At 40.4% G+C, this 18,042-nt stretch overlaps 1 protein-coding gene across 1 annotated transcript in view; it reads right to left on the reverse strand.

Annotated features, from left to right (window-relative positions):
• The window catches only part of Slc25a21 (solute carrier family 25 member 21), a 465,218-nt gene that overhangs the window by 7,856 nt on the left and 439,320 nt on the right, over positions 1-18,042 (reverse strand). The window contains exon 7 of the mRNA XM_031357304.1: positions 16,180-16,344. Within this exon, the coding sequence (XP_031213164.1) occupies positions 16,180-16,344 (165 nt within the window). The remainder of the gene's footprint in view (positions 1-16,179; positions 16,345-18,042) is intronic.

The raw sequence follows: 18,042 nt of genomic DNA on the forward strand, positions 1-18,042 counted from the left end.
CCCCCCCCCCGGGCCATCTTGGCAGCTTCATGAACCATGTTTTCTTAAGACATAAAACATCCTATAAAGAAATGCTCTCCTAGTGTCCCTGTGACTGTGTTGAAATCCCCTTTTTTTCCTATTCAGGATGATGGCAGAAATGATGATCAGTATGCACAGCTGGATGGGGACCTCAAACATCCAGTCCCTCCTATCTCTTGATCTATTTGTCAAGGACTTGGGGGTAGGGAAGGGCAGTCGGGGTTGGAGGGTAATCTACCACACATAGTGAAGCACTCTGTGGATGGGACACTGTTGGAGTCTAAGACAATGCAGACCTCCATGCCAGCATTGTGCCCATACTGTCAAACCCTTGTCCTCAGCACGATGATAAGACTCCCACGGTAGCTCCTAAATACGGCTGTGAAGTCTGGGTCGTTTCCTTGATCAGCTTTCCTCCTCTTTGGGAAGAAGACTGAAAATGGTTTTATGTGGGGCTGGTGCATTGGCTCAGTAGGTGCAGGCTCTTGTACAGAGGCAAACCTGGCAACTTGAGTTTGAAACCTGGATGTCACAAGGTAGGAGAGAACTGACCCTTGAGTATTGTTCTTTACACTGTTACACATATGCCTGTGAGACACTGACACACACACACACACACACACACACTCTAAATAAATAATAAATAAATAAATAAATAAATAAATAAATAAATAAGATATTAAGACCCATGCTGGAAACCAGTAATTTTGGTGCTCTTAATAGGCAAAAGGCGGGGGGTGGAGGGGGAGGGGTCAGTCACTATGCTTGTGGGTATTAATGTTCTTGTGGTATGGCCAAAAGAATATCCCGTATCAATTGGTCTCTGAATCCATGGGCAGTCTGTTCTTTGGACTTCATAGTCTGCTTTATGCTAGAATCCAGTTAGGGCTGGTGAGCCACAGATAGCCAACACTCTCACCTTGGCCCCAATGCCCTCACTACACCACCACGTGCAAGGAACTTTGGGATCTTTCATCAGAAAATTTCCTTCTGTAATCCCCAGACACTGTCTTAATGATAACCGTCGGTCTTATCATTTTATGTCTGGTTTCTTTTTTCCACATAGCTATCTTCCAAGGCAGGTTGTGAGTCCACAAGGTACCGAATTATGCATTACACTTCTTTGCCTTGTCTGTCCTCACAGGACTGCTGTGGCACACACCTGTGCTTGTACACAAAATAAATAAACAAGCAAATGTAATTTAAAAAGTGGGAGGATTGTTGTAACTGGAACTCTAAAGAAAGAGAAGAGAGAAAGGGAGGAAGGGAAGGAAAGAGAATGGTGGGGAGAAAAGCAGGGAGGGAGGGAATGAATGAGTCCGCACAGAGACAAGAAAGCTCCACTTGCACTGCGATTGTGGTCAGAGACCCACAAAGAGGGCATCTATCTTATCAACCCCAACCTCTTACATTCTGGTAAGCTCTTTGTGGCTAGGTGACAGCTCTTCAAGGCTGTTCTCAGGGTTATAGATGTTGCCTATCCAGGGTTATGGGTGGTACAGATACAACTCCCCAGTACAACGCTGCTGAGCCCATGTGGATTGCTGCAAAGGACAGCCTGCTTGCAGTCTCAGGACTTTGGAGGACTGGGGTAAGGACTGTGATGGTGATATAGAATGGAGCTCAACCTTAGTCTTTGAGTGTTGCTTCACACCTACTAAGTGACTTGTTCTCCATTTTCTCAAAGTGGTGGAGATCCCTGTAAGAAAGGTATGAGGTTGGGAGAGCGTGCATTGTACTTTGAGTTATCTAACAGGCAAGCAGAGGCAGTCCAGGGAAAAGGTCCTACGGCATATTACTTTTAACTGGGTTTTTTTGTTTTTTTGTTTGTTTTTGTTTTTGTTTTCAAGACAGGATTTCTCTGTGTAGCCCTGGCTGTCTTGCTCTATAGACCAAGCTGGCCTTGAACTCAAGAGATCCTTCTGCCTCTACCTCCTAAGTGTTGGGATTAATGGCATGTGCTGCCACTGCCTGGCAAAATAAGATATTCTTAATTTAGGAACTTGGGAGAGAGAGGGAAGTAAGCAGCGCAGAAGTCTGCTTCATTGACCTCAGGTGAGTTCTGGGAGATGTGGGTAGAGAGGAGCAGTGGCCAGGCTGAAGCCAAGTGCTCATGGGTAAAGAAGGCCAAGCTGAGTAGAGCTGCCTTGACTCAGCAGTGGAGACAAGCTTGGGTGGTAGCCTCTGCCCAGATCTCCCTCAATTAAATCATCAGCGTCTCTCACAAGATCCTGGGCCTGCACTCAGGTTATGTAGCTGAATAAACGCAGAGCAGGGTGGGGTGTGTTTATGGCCAGTCGTCCGTGCAATGTGATCAAATGAGCAGAGTGCAGAGGGAAACATGTGGCAAGGGAAGGGAAGTCACTCCTGGAGTTTACGTATTGAAATCCGTGATCGAGCATCTAGATCTTGCTTCTTAAAAGCTTGGCCACTGTTGAGTCAATGAAGAAACATCATTATTGCCAATTGCCATGTTTTAGCTAAAAGGTGGTCCGTTATGTCTCCTCTTTCCTGGATTTTCAGTTGCATCCATTTATTTTCATAACTGGAGTAAAAGGAAGATGATCAGATACTCACTGTGTGGCAGGCACTGGGGTAAGTGATTTCCATGTATTAAATCATCAAAACATTTCTGAGCAGGTAAGATTTCTGAGTCTTACGGAAAGGTCCTTAATTCCTAACTGGATATAAATTTGAGTGAGCCCAAAGGGTTCTATTATGGACAAATGATACATTCAATGTATTGAGGATCCTTGAGACTATAATGGCTAGCCAGCAAGTGGAGACATGTGTACCTGGATCTTTGGATATACCCAAGTCAATATCCAAAGACATCATTTCTCAGACCATGAAAAACCTTTGGTAGAAGAAAGTAAAATCCTAGTGCCTAAGAAAATATGTGGGACTATTAGTGAATTCACAGTGTGAATTCAACTGCTTAACTCAAAGAGTCAGGAGAGCATTTAATTATGTAAATAAATACTCATGTAGATGAAAAGTCTATCATTAAATTCTTTCTTTTCTTTTTTAAAACTTGTCTGTTTTGATTTTCTATCTTTTGTTTGTTTCATTTTTTTGATGGGGGAGAATTTGAAGTTGTGAGGGTAGAGCATGGGGTAGGATCTGGGAGAAATAAAGAGAAGGAAAATAATGCAATCAAAAATATATATGAAAAATGTTTTGAGCAAAACAATATGTAACAGGATTCCATAATTTTTCACCAATTAGGAAACTTTTCCTATATATTCTTCTCTTCCTCCTCTCCCTCCTTCTTCCTCTTCCTTCTTCTTAAAGCTTATTTTTGAAGCTTGCTTTTTCTTTATTTTCCTTCTTCTTTTTTTTTTCTTTTTTGAGACAAGTTTTCTTTGCATTACCTTGACTGACCTGGAACTGTATTTGTGACCAAGCTAGCCTCACTTGGAGTTCTGCCTGCCTCCTGCTCTACCTCCCAAATGCTGGGATTAAAAGTATGGACCACTACTGCCTGGTACTTATGAAAATTCCACAGAAGGAGTCATCAGAAGTGTGATCTATGACCCAAAGCACTTAATGATCAAAAATGCTACATGTTTGTTATTAATGAAACCATCTAATTCACACTGTACAGCCAACAGCTAAAGACACATCAGCAGTCTAAGGCAATGGTACTGGAGGATTTGATATGAGAGTAAGCATCTTCATGAAAAGAGTCACCACCTCACCCTTTACCTTCTGTGGCTTGGGCTCTGATGCCCTTTGCAGTAACTGGCAGCTGGCTGCTAGCTTTGGTAAACAAAAAACTGCTGTCCATCTCACAGACCTTTGTGATGGCATTCCACACAAAGTCCTGACAGAAGGAGGGAATAAAGAAGATGGGAGAGGTGAGGAATTTTTGTTTTTGTTTTTGTTTTTGTTTTTTTTTTTACTAGTTTGGATTGGGGGTGGTTAGGGAGATCACAGGATGTCTGCTATTAAGCAGAGTACAGCAGTGTAGCAGCTTTACATGTAAGGTGACTCAGGACATCAATCTGAAGAATTTGTCTGAGAATCTTCCCACCTGTGTCAGCTCAACTGACATTTTCTCTCTTCCTCATAGTTACCAGTCTTTAGTTTCTCTTGGTAACACATCAAGCAAAGCGGTCATACGAGAACTCATGTGACTTGCAGATATACGCACTTCTCTGAAGAACTTGATTTTTCACTTGGCTTAGACTTGCCACTTAGAAGCACATTACTATGGAGGGCTGAGGGGGTGCCTTGATGAAGGCTTTCATTTTCTGGAGGTTGAGGTCAAAAGGTGTTATAAACATACGGTCAGAGGACATGGAAAGATCAAGATTGCACCGATCTGGACACTTCTTCCCTATTAAATGGCTTTCATGGTTCTGGGAAGTGCTGTTATACAATGCTTCAGGAGAAAAATAATCAACAGCTTTACCCATTCTATAAGATCCAATAACAACTGGCCTAACAAGATATGTCAATGATGCAGAAATGGCATCAATGTTATGGAATGAATCAACCATTTTACAACTGGATTTAAAACCAACTGTCAACATGCAACTCATGCCTGATACTACTAACTAGGGGCGGAGGTGGGGAACAAAGCAAAGCAAAGAAACAAACAAAAACCATGGCCACTTGGTCAGAGGCCTTAGCAGAGAACCTAATACTATTATTCTGCTGAAATAATAAAGTTCTCCAAAAATTCATATTGTTATACCTATAGATTAGTGTAGATGGAGGTTACTACAGAGCTGGTCAATGTCTAGAGAATAAGAAATTATGGAGTGATAAGCTAAATGGGACACCTACATCACATCCCTCCCCACAAAGTCCAGGGATAATTATCAAAGAAGGGACAGAAAGATTGTAAGAGCCGGAGGTTGTGTATGTCTGTGGAAAAACATATTTACTCGACACAACAGCACCATTACACATACAAGCTCATAATGGCTATGACTGCTTGCTCACACAAGACCTGCACAGGATCAAGGCAGCTGAAACTCCAACGTGGATGGAACTCTACCCATACTGAGGAACTACTGGCAACTGATTGCTTCTGGGAAAGGAAGAGTCAGTCTTCCTTAGAGATGTTGCTCCTGAGAGGCTGCTCATGTGCCAGTAGATGCTATCTATACACTCATGAACACACAGCACCAACTGGACCCAGTAGGGTTAAAAAAGAAACAACTATGCCTAAGTCTTATCAAAGAAGCTTCCCTTTGTAGCAGATGGAGACCATTACAAAAAAAAAAAAATCACAACTGTTCAAAATGCAGTGACTAACTGATTGTGGGCTGACAAGCCCCAATGGATACATCCAAAAATATGACTCTTAAGGTTCAGGGAACATCATGGAGCAAGAGCCAGAAATATTGTAAGAACCAGCAGGTTGTGAAGTAAGATTGTTGTCTTCTGAAATGACACAGAAGCTCATGACACCTCAACAATGTGACCATCTAAGTAAGACCTGGACAATGATGATGCCAATATATAAGCTAGCCTGGAAGAAGGGAATATTACATAGGACATAGGACCCCACCCCTGGACAAAGAACTATAGGCAACTAGTACCTGCTGAAAAAGGGAGATTTAGAGAATTAGTCGTTCTCAGGGATGAAACCCCAATAGGTTATTCACTACTGAATGGTCTGTCCTGAACTCACAGACACATAAGCAACACTAAACAGACTGAACGGGTTGCTACTTATATATTTATACTTATATAGATATGATAATATCAATATGAGAAAAAGATAATCAACTTGAGAGGGACTGAGGGAGGGCATGGGAGAGATTAAAGGGAGAATGACAAGGTGGGGATTGGAGGGAGGAAAGGGAGGCAGAAAGCGGTGTAATTATATTTTAATAAAGCAAAAAAAATCACATGAAGTTTGGAGGAAAAAGCAGTGCAGTGATAGGGAGGATTTATGGAAAGGAGAATGAAGTCGTATTTGATTAAAAAAAAGCACCATATGCATGAACAAAAATTTCAAAACAATTACTATGATATAAGTTCAGGTCATATGTTTTCAGAGTTGGTCATCTCAAAATTATAGCAGTGCTTAGCTTTGAAACAGGCAATGTTTCACCTTGGATGCACCTTATAATAGGAAGAGACAGACAAGACAGAGGGCCACACCACTGGAATTATAACAGATAATTCCAACAAAGAAGACTCAAGGGCTGGTGTACCCACACATTTGAAGAGGTATACAGAAAAATGACTAATGCCCTGAGTGTAGACCTTTGGTTGCCTTCATCCATTCTAATAGAAGTGTGTAGAGATGGGCACCAGACTCATTGGAGTGTCTTCTTTGGAACCTTTTAAGAGAAATGGATATGCCATGTCACGTTAGTCATCAGATATACCAGACCTGGCACATCACAGATGTTTAGCCAGGGCTTTAGCTCTCCTGTGTGAAGACATGATAAACAAAGAGCCATGGGTTCAGAAGCAAATCACAAGGAGGTACATATACACACTGGTTAAGCACCTGGCCATGACCACAAGGCAAATAACAGCAGCTCATGATTGCTGTCCCCACAGCTGGCAGTGGTGGCTATGGAAATGGTGTGGTGTGTTGAAATCACAGTTGCCTCCTGGTGACTGAATGAGCAGCAGCCTGTGTGAGGGTGAACTGTATTTCTTTCTTTTTATAGAAGGAATTTGTATTATAGATGTTGATCTTAACGGGTTCATGTCAATGAGGTGTGGTTAGTGTCCCTTTCATTCTGCCTAACCTCGGCTCCCTTTGTAGTTGATGTTGTTCTATATATCCTTTCATTCTGTCTAACCTCGGCTCCCTTTGTAGTTGATGTTGTTCTATATATCCTTTCATTCTGTCTAACCTTGGCTCCCTTTTGTTGCTTTGTCCACAAACTTTTGACAAAAGCATTTTTTTTTTCTCCTGATATCATCCAATCATGCTGTTTTGTCCTCACTGGAAAAAAAAAATCTGCTATTGAAGCTTAATTAAAAAAATGCAGTTGTTTCCACTTGACAGCTATCAGAAGAATCTATTAGAGTGTTTGTTTTCTCTTCATGTGAGATAATTTAGGGGAAACGCTAGCTCCCCACTCCACAAAAGGTCACTAAACTAGAATGAGATGGTTTAATTGATAAGCATTCGTTAAGGAATGTGGAGTATTCCCAAGATTCTATCCTTGCAGGGCTCTGGCTTTTGGAATGAAATCAAAGTCTTGTTAAGAGTGCCGCATCTAAATGTAGCTGTTCAGAAAATAGCCATGAAAATTCCTTCCCCCAACAAAGCTATCTGCTCTTTAAAGTATTCTGAAATGTAAAATAATTTTCAAGGTCTTAGCCACTTAACTCAAGTCATAAACTGTACAAAATGTCAAAATGATTTATGATTTAAGCATAACAGGTATCACTTGATTGCTTTGTGTAAGTTTCATATACAATATGTTCTTTGTAATTATGTGTTACCCATACATTTACATGGTTAGCTAATACCTTCAGAGAGCTAAATAAGTCTTTGGGTATTATCATACAAAATAGAAGCCAGTGTTTACACTTGGAAGCCAGTTGGGTTTTTATATTTTGGCATGCTTTGTCTGTTCGTTACCTCAATGTAAACACTGACTTCTAGGAAAACTAGCCAACCAGAAGTCCCAAAGCAAAATTCTGAAGGTTGTGGCGTCCAGGCAGGGGCCAGACTGAGATGACTGATTTACTAGGCAGATCACCAAGTAGAAGGCTTAGAATTGGTTTTGTTCTTGAGATCCCACTTCTGTACCTCTGTACATGCAAATGTCCCGTACTTGCTTAGATATTATATGTTTGATAGAGCCACACTAGTCCAAGCATTTAAGAGGAGTAAACAATCTTAAACCTACATCTTTAGAATGTTCCAGTCCAGGTTGCAGTTGCCACCTCTGGGTTCTCTCCACACCAGCAACCCTCAAGCTCCATCTCCCCCCAGGGCCCTCAGTCTCCTGCTTTAGAGCACAAACACTGGGTTTTCTCTGTGTACTGCACTCAAGCTCTTTGCCTTGGCCTGGCTAGTGCTCACCTTGAGCTCAAGCCTGCATATTGTTACTGAAGTCAGGCCTCTCTTCCTCCTTACCCTACTTTACCATGAGTTGAGAGAGCTTGTCAGGTTTCCACAGCTTTCTAGCTGTCTTCGTGGCACTTACTACCATAGAGAAGACTCAGTTCCTCTTGGTAATGGGTTTATTGTCACCTTCTTCCACTAGACTATAAACCCCACTAAGGCAGGGGCAGTGGGGATGCTTAGAAGGACAGTGCTTGGCCCATGGTGGTTGGCACCACTAATACTTGTCGAATGCACAGATAGAATGGATTCGCTGGTGAGTTAGGTTACTTGTATTTCATTTACACCCACTTGGTTGGTGCCTGAATGGAAAAATTTTGTCTGACGTTTATTTAAGAAAGTGTCTGAATCCCTGCCCCATTTTCTCTGCCTTTCCCCATTCCCCTTCCCTCAACACATATACTCGAGGGAGTCTGTGAAAACTGCCAATGAAAGATACTCTTTTACCACAGCTTCTTGTCACATATCCTGGAATTTTGTAGAAACGATGTACTTATAATTTCCCCCAAGTGGTTCATAGAAAGGAGAGTTGTTCTTAATGAAAGTTTAATGCTCCTGCCCTTCCCATTGCTGCATGATTGGAAAGACTGATGATCAAGTGAGACAGAATCAGAGAAAGGAACTGTCATAAATTAAACCCTACGATCATCTAATTCTATTGAGAGCCTTCTCTTCAAAATACAAACAGCCCAGTGTATGTTCTCCACTCAAACCCAAATGTGTATTTTCCATTCAGCTCAGTGTACACCTTAGGGACAGGAGTAGCTCTCGATCATGCAGCCAACACCACTGAATGTTTCTTCTGATTAAACCGAAGGATGTCTGGCTCTTTCTATGGGGTTTACAAAAAAAGATGATACTAAAAAAAAGAAAAGTGCATCCATGGAAGGCAGTCTTCTATGGCTATTATATCAGAAGAAAACAAAATTTGCCTGACTTAATGCTGTCTCAGACAACTACAGGGGCAGGCCTCAATGGTTTATTAAGCAAGAAATATTGAATAGGTGAAAAATTGTTCTTTCAAACCCACACATGTAATTTATATCAGGACAGAATTTAACACAAAAAAACTCTATATTATTCTTGGCACAATACCTGAAAACATCTTTAGTTGGAATGCAAACTAAAATACACAGTTTAGTATTTCTGGCAGCTATTATTTTAAAGAGTTGATACCTACTATTATTTTACTTATGAAACTATCTGACGAAAAAGCAAATTCATAGAAATAGAAAACAAAACCATCAGAGGCATGGAGTACTTTATCTTATGATTCTAGTTCATGTGTCACCATAAAAAATAGTATACTATTAAGATCACAGATGGGAATGGAAGATTTCTGTTTTGCAATGAAAACTTAAGTCTGTAGATATTTGAAAAAGATGTCAGTGTTTAAGCTAATGAATATTTGCTTTGAGTGGGCTTTACTGTGAGAAGCGATGGCCTCTTTCTGGGGAGGAAGAGTAATTCTTCAGGCTGGCATTCTGTTTTATTTCTGTGGGATGTGAACGAACGCCCTAGTAACTGAGTTCTGTGGTTAGGTAATATCCCAAACAGCCTTTCTGTGTTGAAGCTACTTACTTTGCAACACTAATGCCAGATCCTAAAAAGTACCTGACAGAATCTAGCCCAGAGCATCATTTCAAGCTGGTGAAGTTCAATTCTTCCAGGGCCATGTCTGTAGTTTGGTATCAAGGGATTCCAGAGTGTAGATGTGAAGACTGGTGAGGAGTGATGAGGGGACAGTGGCAGGTTTTAGGTAAGAATGAAGGAGAACAATTTAGTTATGTTATCTGGACATTTTAGCTAGTTTACTTGCTCAAAAATTCATTATTTAAAAATGATTTTAATTGTTTTAACACACACACACACACACACACACGCATGCGCACACACACACACACACACACACACACACACGCACATGCACGCGCGCGCACACACACACGCATGTGCGCACACACACGCACACATGCGTGCACACACAAGCACACACACATATGCGCACACACACACGCATGCACATGCACACACGCACACACATGCACACACACACACGCGCACGCACACACACACACACACGCGCACATGCACATGCACCACACGCATACACACACATAAGCTTTGTGCAGGTATGTGAGCAGGCTAGAAGCGTCTGGTCCCCTGAGAGCTGGAGTTAGCATGTGATTTCGAGCTGCCCTTCAGGGGTGCTGAGAATCACACTGGGAGCCTCTTGGAAAATGATCCTAACTACTGAGCCAGCTCTCCAGTCTGCAAATGTTACAATCCTTTTAGAGAGATCATTTATGTGTTACAAAATATAAAATAAAATGTGCAGTTAGGAGTTAGTTAGGACATTACAGGCTACACTGATGAATTTTGGTATCCGGCTCAGATTAATTATGTTAGTAATTTTCGCTTTTGAGCCCTAACTTCCCACTTGGTCTTAGCAGAAAATGAGTTATCGTAATGAGAGTCATGTAAAATAATAAAGTCTACAAAAGTGGTTTTAATACTGAAGTGGAACAAAAAGTCAGAATAATGATATTTGAAAAATTTATGTACTAGAGACCACCAATCTGAAGAGCTAGTTAAACAGCTTATGGCTTGGAAATCTGACCTGAATTATCTGGGTTTAGTGTTTCAAATTCCTACTTTACCTCCGCAGACATACTTTACAACTGATTAAAATATTCAAACGTGATTTGGGCAACTTGTTTTATAAGGTTCCATTAAAATTTTTATTGATTCATTTCTATTATAAAATTAATACATACTAAATGTAAAAGCTTTCAACTGTTCAGGAGAGTGTATAAGGACGACTTCCCTGGTTTCTTATACTCAACGGCTAACCAATCTCTCTCTGTCTCTCTGTGTCTCTGTTTCTGCAAAACACACACACACACACACACACACACACACACACACAAACACACACCCCTGAATTTTTACTCTGAGCTAATAATTATAAACTGTTTCTTGCAAAAGCAAATCCTTTGAAGATGGAAAAAATTCTGCAAAGCATTAGAGATTAAAAAAAAATTAAAGAAAAATCTAGGAATATCTCATGCCAGTCAGAGTTGATGAAATCTCAAGTTCCCTTGGAACAAGAGAACGAGCAGTTGCCTGATGAAGGGACTGAAACAATAACCCTGTAAACAGACTGTCCGAAGCGAGTGGCAAGGCAGCCTACAGCAAAGATGGGATAATGCCTTCAAGGAGCACCGTCTTCTCATCGTGCTTTATAACAACACGATGACGTCCTTCAACATGTTTTAATGATTATCATACCTTCCCCTTCACAAAGGATTGATTTATTATGGTTTAAATTTAAAGAATACTGGTTTCCCGGTTTTGAGTCAGGCTTAGATTACAGAGCACATAAAATCAATGACTTTGTTCTAGGCAAGGAAAACATAGTGTTCATTTAAGTGCAAAAAGAATAGTCCCGGGGAGAACCTCCTCACGCACTTCCCCACGCTAACTGCTCCCATCGCGGCCACGGTACCTCTCCTGCCTCCCGCTGTCGTCATCAGCACCACCACACTTAGCACTTTTATGGCATCATAACATTTACAAACGACTTTGTATATTGTTTATTTTAATTCTCAGAATGACTTTATCCAATATAAAGAACAACCATAGCTTTTCGTTTTATAGATGAAACGCCTGCAGCTCAGATCAGTAAAGTGACTGGCTCAAGGTCATTTAACTCTGACCAAACGGGCCCCTCTTTTCCCAGGGAGGTTAACTCATGTTTTCCAGTTGTGCATCTCCAGCTTAGACCCCTTCTCTCAAACCCCGGAACCCACATCCAGCCAATAGACTACATGTCTGTACGCTGCAGTCCCAAACACAGACTCAGTTTCCTGAAGGAGCCTATAATTTCTCCTGCCAGCTAGTTTCTCTTTCAGCATGTTTTCCTTAGTGAAGGGCATCATTACCCTTTTAACTGCCCAATTAAAAAAAATCTAAGTATCAATTTTACCACCTCAACATATGATCTCAACATACCCACATAGTCTATCACCACATCGTGTACATTTCTCATTCTTTCTTGTCTTCAAGATGCTTTATTCTTCCTTCTCTTGTCTTCACTATGAGCCTACAGTCCCAGTCCCTGTGGTCTTATATTGGGACAGTCTCCACGCATGTACTCTACCCTTCTTTCTCCAGGAGCACCCATTTCCCCACTGGAACCAAAGGGATCAAGCGATTCCCCTCCCTAAACTCTCTTGTTGGCTTCTGAGCTACTCTGGTTTGGATATTTTTCCTCATTACAATTGATTCTATAATAATAAAAAAAAAATTATTCTTGCTGGACAGTGGTGGCGCATGCCTTTAATCCCAGCACTTGGAAGGCAGAGGCAGGCGGATCTCTGAGTTTGAAGCCAGCTTGGTTTATCCGAGTGATTTCCAGGACAGCCAGAGCTACACAGAGAAACTCTGTCTCGAAAAACCGAAAAAAAAAAATCTTATATTTTTACAACATTCTTCTCCCTCCCAAAAGTCTTCAAAGATCTTCCCCCACCCAATTCTTTATCACTTTTTTTTTGCCATTTTTCATTGTTATACAATATATTTTGATCATGTTTCTCTGCCCAGTTCCTCCCAGATTGTCTCCATCTCCCTACCTACCCATTTTTATGCTCTCTCTCTCTCTCTTCTTCTGATTCTTTCCCCATTCTTTCATTTCATAGAATTAAATTTAAAAAAAAAATAAGGAAAACAAAGAAACAAGCCAACAAGAAACCAAAAAGTACCATATGATAAGGAAGCTGTGGAAATGCTGGTCATAATTATTTTTAAAAGTAAATGTTGCCTGGTGTGATGGCTCACACCTATAATTCCAGCACTTAGGAAACAGAAGCAGGAGTGTTGTGGCAACACCAACCTGGGCTACCTAGTGAGTTCTAGGGAAGCCTGAACTACAAAATGAGACCCTGTCCTAATATATAGTGAAGGCCCAATAAATCCTGCTGTAACCCTTTCTACACCTTCACACTAGTGGAGAAAGCCAAGGAATCGCTTCTTAGCTATCTGACTATAACTGCTTTGAAATCATACTCTACTTTGGGCACCATACCAGTTGATGTGTGTGAGAGAGTGAAGAGTCTGGCCTTGAGTCTTCATCTTGATAGAACTACAGAGCACAATTTAAAAAGTCAATTCTAATCTTGTTCAAGCAGGAGGATCATGAGGTTAAAACTAGTCCTACCTATATGGTAGGTTCAAATTCAGAACAGGACTGTAATAGTGAGACTGTGCCAGAAAAGCTAAAACATTAATAATATATATATTAAAAGATGTTTCTTATTTGTTTTTACTTCATGTGAATGAGTGCTTTGCCTGCATCTGGACACACTGCACACTCACCCAGAGAGGCCACAGAGGCTGGTTGTCAGCTGTCATGTGGGTACTGGGAATTGAACCTGAGTCCCTTGAAATAGGAACAAGTGCCTTTAATCGCTGAGTCATCTTTCCAGTCCATATCTTTTGTTTAAAGAGTTGGGAGAGAACTGAATATTCTTTAGAGTTCTTGTTAATATATTAAGCCTTTGTTTATTAGTCTAGTCTCAACATAGGGAATGTTAGCTAACAGAAAATTCCTTTGTTAAACACTCATTGACATTTCACTAAACAGATTTATACACACACACACACACACACATACACACACACACACACAAATTGGACAGATAACGGAGTCTAGGGAATCTTGGGAAAGCAGTTCACGCCATGCCTTTCCGTTCTGTTCTCGGGAGCTTTGCCTGCACAGTGGTAGCCTGTCTCTACTGCAGAGGTCATTAAGATTTTGGTTACTGCCAAAATGCCTGCTCTGGCAGTCTACTGAGGCAGCATAAGGAAACTTATCTCAGCAATGTGAAAATCTCCATTTTAAGAAGCATTTCCAAAACCAAACATCTCACCTCCTGGATACAAAGACCCTCTTGTGCTATTCTCTTTTTCTTGGGGTTCTGTTTGATTAGGGTGAGACCCACTCTAGCTCTAAGTCCTTGAACTGTAAACTCTCTTCCAGCTCCCTATACACTAACACCAATTAATATAGTGGCTCTCTCAAATGCCAAGGTATCCCTAAGGTATGCAGTGAAAGGAAACACATTTTCCATTCATTTCTTCTTTCATTCATTTGATTCATTTAATATAGATTTCCTGAGGACCTGCTCTGTACCAGGCACTGTTTTAATCTCTGAGGATACAGCAGTGGAAAAAAAATCCAGGAAAAGCCCCTGTCCTTATTAACTTCCATTTTTATATGTGCTTTATAAATGGGATGGGGGGGTGAGAGCAGTATAGAACTCAGCATGCTGGAGAGATAAATGCTAGAAAAATCCATTGTTTTTAGACAACATTCATTTATAACATGTTAAAAAAATGTGATGGGATTTGTTTTTAGAATAGCAGTCCAAATTTAGGAAAATGGAATTTGAGAGTTTGTAAAGCATATTTTTCATACACAATTAGAAGTATTATTAATAATGACTCTCAACACATTGCTCGTCTAAATACAATCAAACATTTTCAATATGCCTGTTCAGGGGCCTTTTTCATGGCTTCTTGAGGGCTCCATTGAGAAAACGGCACACTTTATAGAGTGCCTGGTATACAGAGAGGAACACTTGACATTTTGGTTGTGAGCCTAGCCTTTAATGGTTGAGCCATCTCTTTAACCCATGAGAGGTGCTTAATTAAAGTGCTTATTGAAATAAAACATTGTATTCGTATTAGTAACAAAAGCTGATTTGCAAACAGGCAAGAAAAATGGTTCTGTTTGTTGTTTGCCTTTACTTTTAAGAAAAATGAAGAAACTGTTAGGTTTCTGGTCCTTTTTACCTATGCTGAGCATGTAGTAACTTAACTGTAGACTGCTTAACTCCAAAGTAAAGTTTGAACTTGTAGATATTTACTTACTGGTGTTTTAAAGATAAGGTCTTGTTATGTAGCTCAGGCTGACTTCAAGCGCATGCTCATGCTCCTGACCTCAGCCTCCAGAGTGCTGAGATTACAGGGATGAGCTACTCCTTGTAGCTTCTTTCATTATTTTTGATAGTCACTTGCATGCATAGAATGCACTGTGGTCATATTTGCCACTAGCCTCTCTCATCCCTTCCAACGCTCGTTGGTTCCTCTGTCCCCAACTGTACCCCTTCCATTAAAAAAATACCAAGTAACATGTGACTATATATACATCTCATTGATCCTCTTGGATTTCTTTCTTAAATAAAAAATAATTTCATTTTACTTTCGTAACATATACATTAAAATAAAGTCATAATGCAATAAGATATATCAGTATTTAATTTGTATAAATCATTTATATAATCCAATTTATTGTATGCAGTTTACAGCTGGCTGAAGTCTTTTGGCAGCTAGAGAAATGAAGGAATTAACCACTTCTTTAATGTTATGTGAGTTGCTTTTGTCAGAGTCTAAAACGCAGAATCATCATCATGAGTGTCAGGCTCCACAGAGGGAAACACTGGGGTGTGGGATTTACAGGCATACCACAGGCAGTTTTATACTGTAGGAATTGGAAGATTTTTGGCTTCTGTAGGTTTTCATTAAAATATAATGCAATAATCACCATTGTTACATTATAATAAGAGCAAATGACTCCAGAGGAGTGGTTTACCCCTCACCTAAATTAACCTAAGTAATTTTACAATGAGTATCAACCTACTATTTGAAATACAGCCTGACCTTTCCTTTGGTGAGCTCAACTGATTTGGAGTATGAAAGAACAAAAACAAAACAAAAACAAACCAACCAACCCAACTCCATGGTTTTGGGAAAGTGATACAAGTGAGGTAGAAATTTCTAGTAGTGATTGAATAGAAAGCATTCATATCTACAGGAGACACTCTTCATGGAGATTAACCTCTCCATCAGACTCAGCTTTACCGTGACTTCAGAAGTCCCAGTTTCCGGATTTGAAAGGGACATAACAGCACTCAGGCTGACGAGGGCAAATAGATGATGGATGTGAATTTGATTGGACATGAAAAATACTCTATAGATGAAGCTACAAACATTGATATGTTTTCCACCCAACAGAACTTAAATGATTGTACAGTTACCTTACTGGATGGAATAATATTTTTGACATTGTGGTAGAAGCCAAAATAGACCATGTTGAAAATTCCGTGACGTCCCAGAGTTGCTGTAAATCCTTTGTTGAGGCCCTGGAGCCCCAAGCCTTCCTTCTTAATGATTTGTCTTGCATAAGCAAAAGTGGATGGTTGCTGTGTGAGAGAGAAGCCGAGCAAGAGACATCATTTGGGGACCATGAGAGGCAAGAAATTACCACACTAATGTCCTTTCATGCCAGAACTATAAGGAACTACTTTCCAAAACAGGAAAAAAATCATGTTTATATCTGTGCTTTTAAAAACTAGATCTCCTTCCCAACCCCCAGACCCCCAAAACTTTATGTATAGCAGCAGGCTTTACAGAGAATTGTTGGCAAAGAAAAAGCATCTTATGTAGAGCTAGTGAAACTAATGCCATGTAATAATTACCATCACTTTTAACATGTAAATAATTGTATCCGGTTCTGGATTTCCCACTCTAAGGAGAGATAATCCATATAGATACGTTAGTAATTCATAACTCCATGTCATTCAAAAGAAATTTATATTTGGCTCCTCCATCTACAAAGTTTACTTTATAAATTATGCTTTTTTCTAAGCTAATTTTAAAATTCATCTTAAATCCATTACCTCAGTGATTTTAACTCATGCTAGTTTAGAAACCAATGGATAAACATCTCTTCCCATAGGTGGGAGTTCAGTGTATATTTCACTTGCTGTATGTGATATCTTATCAACCAATGAAACTGGGAGTAAGAGGTTATCTTTTTTGTTTGCTTGTTTGTTTTTTAGACAGGGGTTCTCTGTGTAGCCCTGGCTGTCCTGGAACTCACTCTGCAGACCAGGCTGGCCTTGAACTCAGAAATCCACCTGCCTCTGCCTCCAAGAGATTCTCTTTAATTCGTTCCTTTCCAACTCTGTGGTTAAGACAGAAATACCTTACCTGCTGGAATCCAGTCTGCTGTTGCCTTTGGAGCTTGCTACATATACTCTCTGGTTCTCTCTGAGATTTACATTTCTGTACAGTTACAAGCATTCACATATGTTCTTAAGAGTACGAGTGATGGTTTCTCCTTCTCCTCTTACCTTTTAGAGTTTCCTTCCTAAGACAAGCTCACACTACATCTGCGCAGTGTTCCGTTGGAGCATGTCGCTGTGATGGCCACAGCAATATGCCACACTTTTGATTCAAAGTATCCCCCTATTATTTGTGATTAAAACCACACCAGCAGCTGAATAGAAGGGAAGAAAAGCAACTGAGGCTTTTCAGCCAATTGGTAATTTACGCTATGTGATTAGCAAAATACATTTAAATGTGCTTATTTATATAGTAAGTGGTATAGTTTTCACTAATAAATTTTTAAAGAAGTTCCTACTAGCTACAATTCTATAACTAGCTCTATCTCTTTTCATTTATGGGGATTAATTACAAAAAGTCACCCTAAGCAAGCCCTTCTATGTAATGTGAAAATACCACATGAGAATGTACCTTGAAGCAACAAAATTCATCTCACAAAGAAACTGAGAAAATTCTCTTGAGGCTAAAGTCTGTTCTGTGTTCTACAGTGGGGCCTTTTTATGTGTGCTTTGGTGTGTTGACTAACTGCCAAATTATTTCAGTTCCCAAAAGCCATGAGAAGTTGTCTACTGCCTGGAGGTGCTGAGCAAGCTGCATAGCTTCTGCTCCCTCTGAGGAAGGCAGCACAGAGGCAGGAAGGATGGTTAAGGGAGTCCTCAGGGACAGGAGAAGCAGGGAAGGACAAGGGAGTCCTCAGGGACAGGAGAAGCAGGGCAGACATGGGTATTCCCAGGCCATTCCCAGATGCAAGTGTGAGCTCCTTCTCCTCCTCC

The sequence above is a fragment of the Mastomys coucha genome, unplaced genomic scaffold, assembly GCF_008632895.1.
Source record: "Mastomys coucha isolate ucsf_1 unplaced genomic scaffold, UCSF_Mcou_1 pScaffold6, whole genome shotgun sequence".
NCBI classification, from domain to species: Eukaryota; Metazoa; Chordata; class Mammalia; order Rodentia; family Muridae; genus Mastomys; species Mastomys coucha.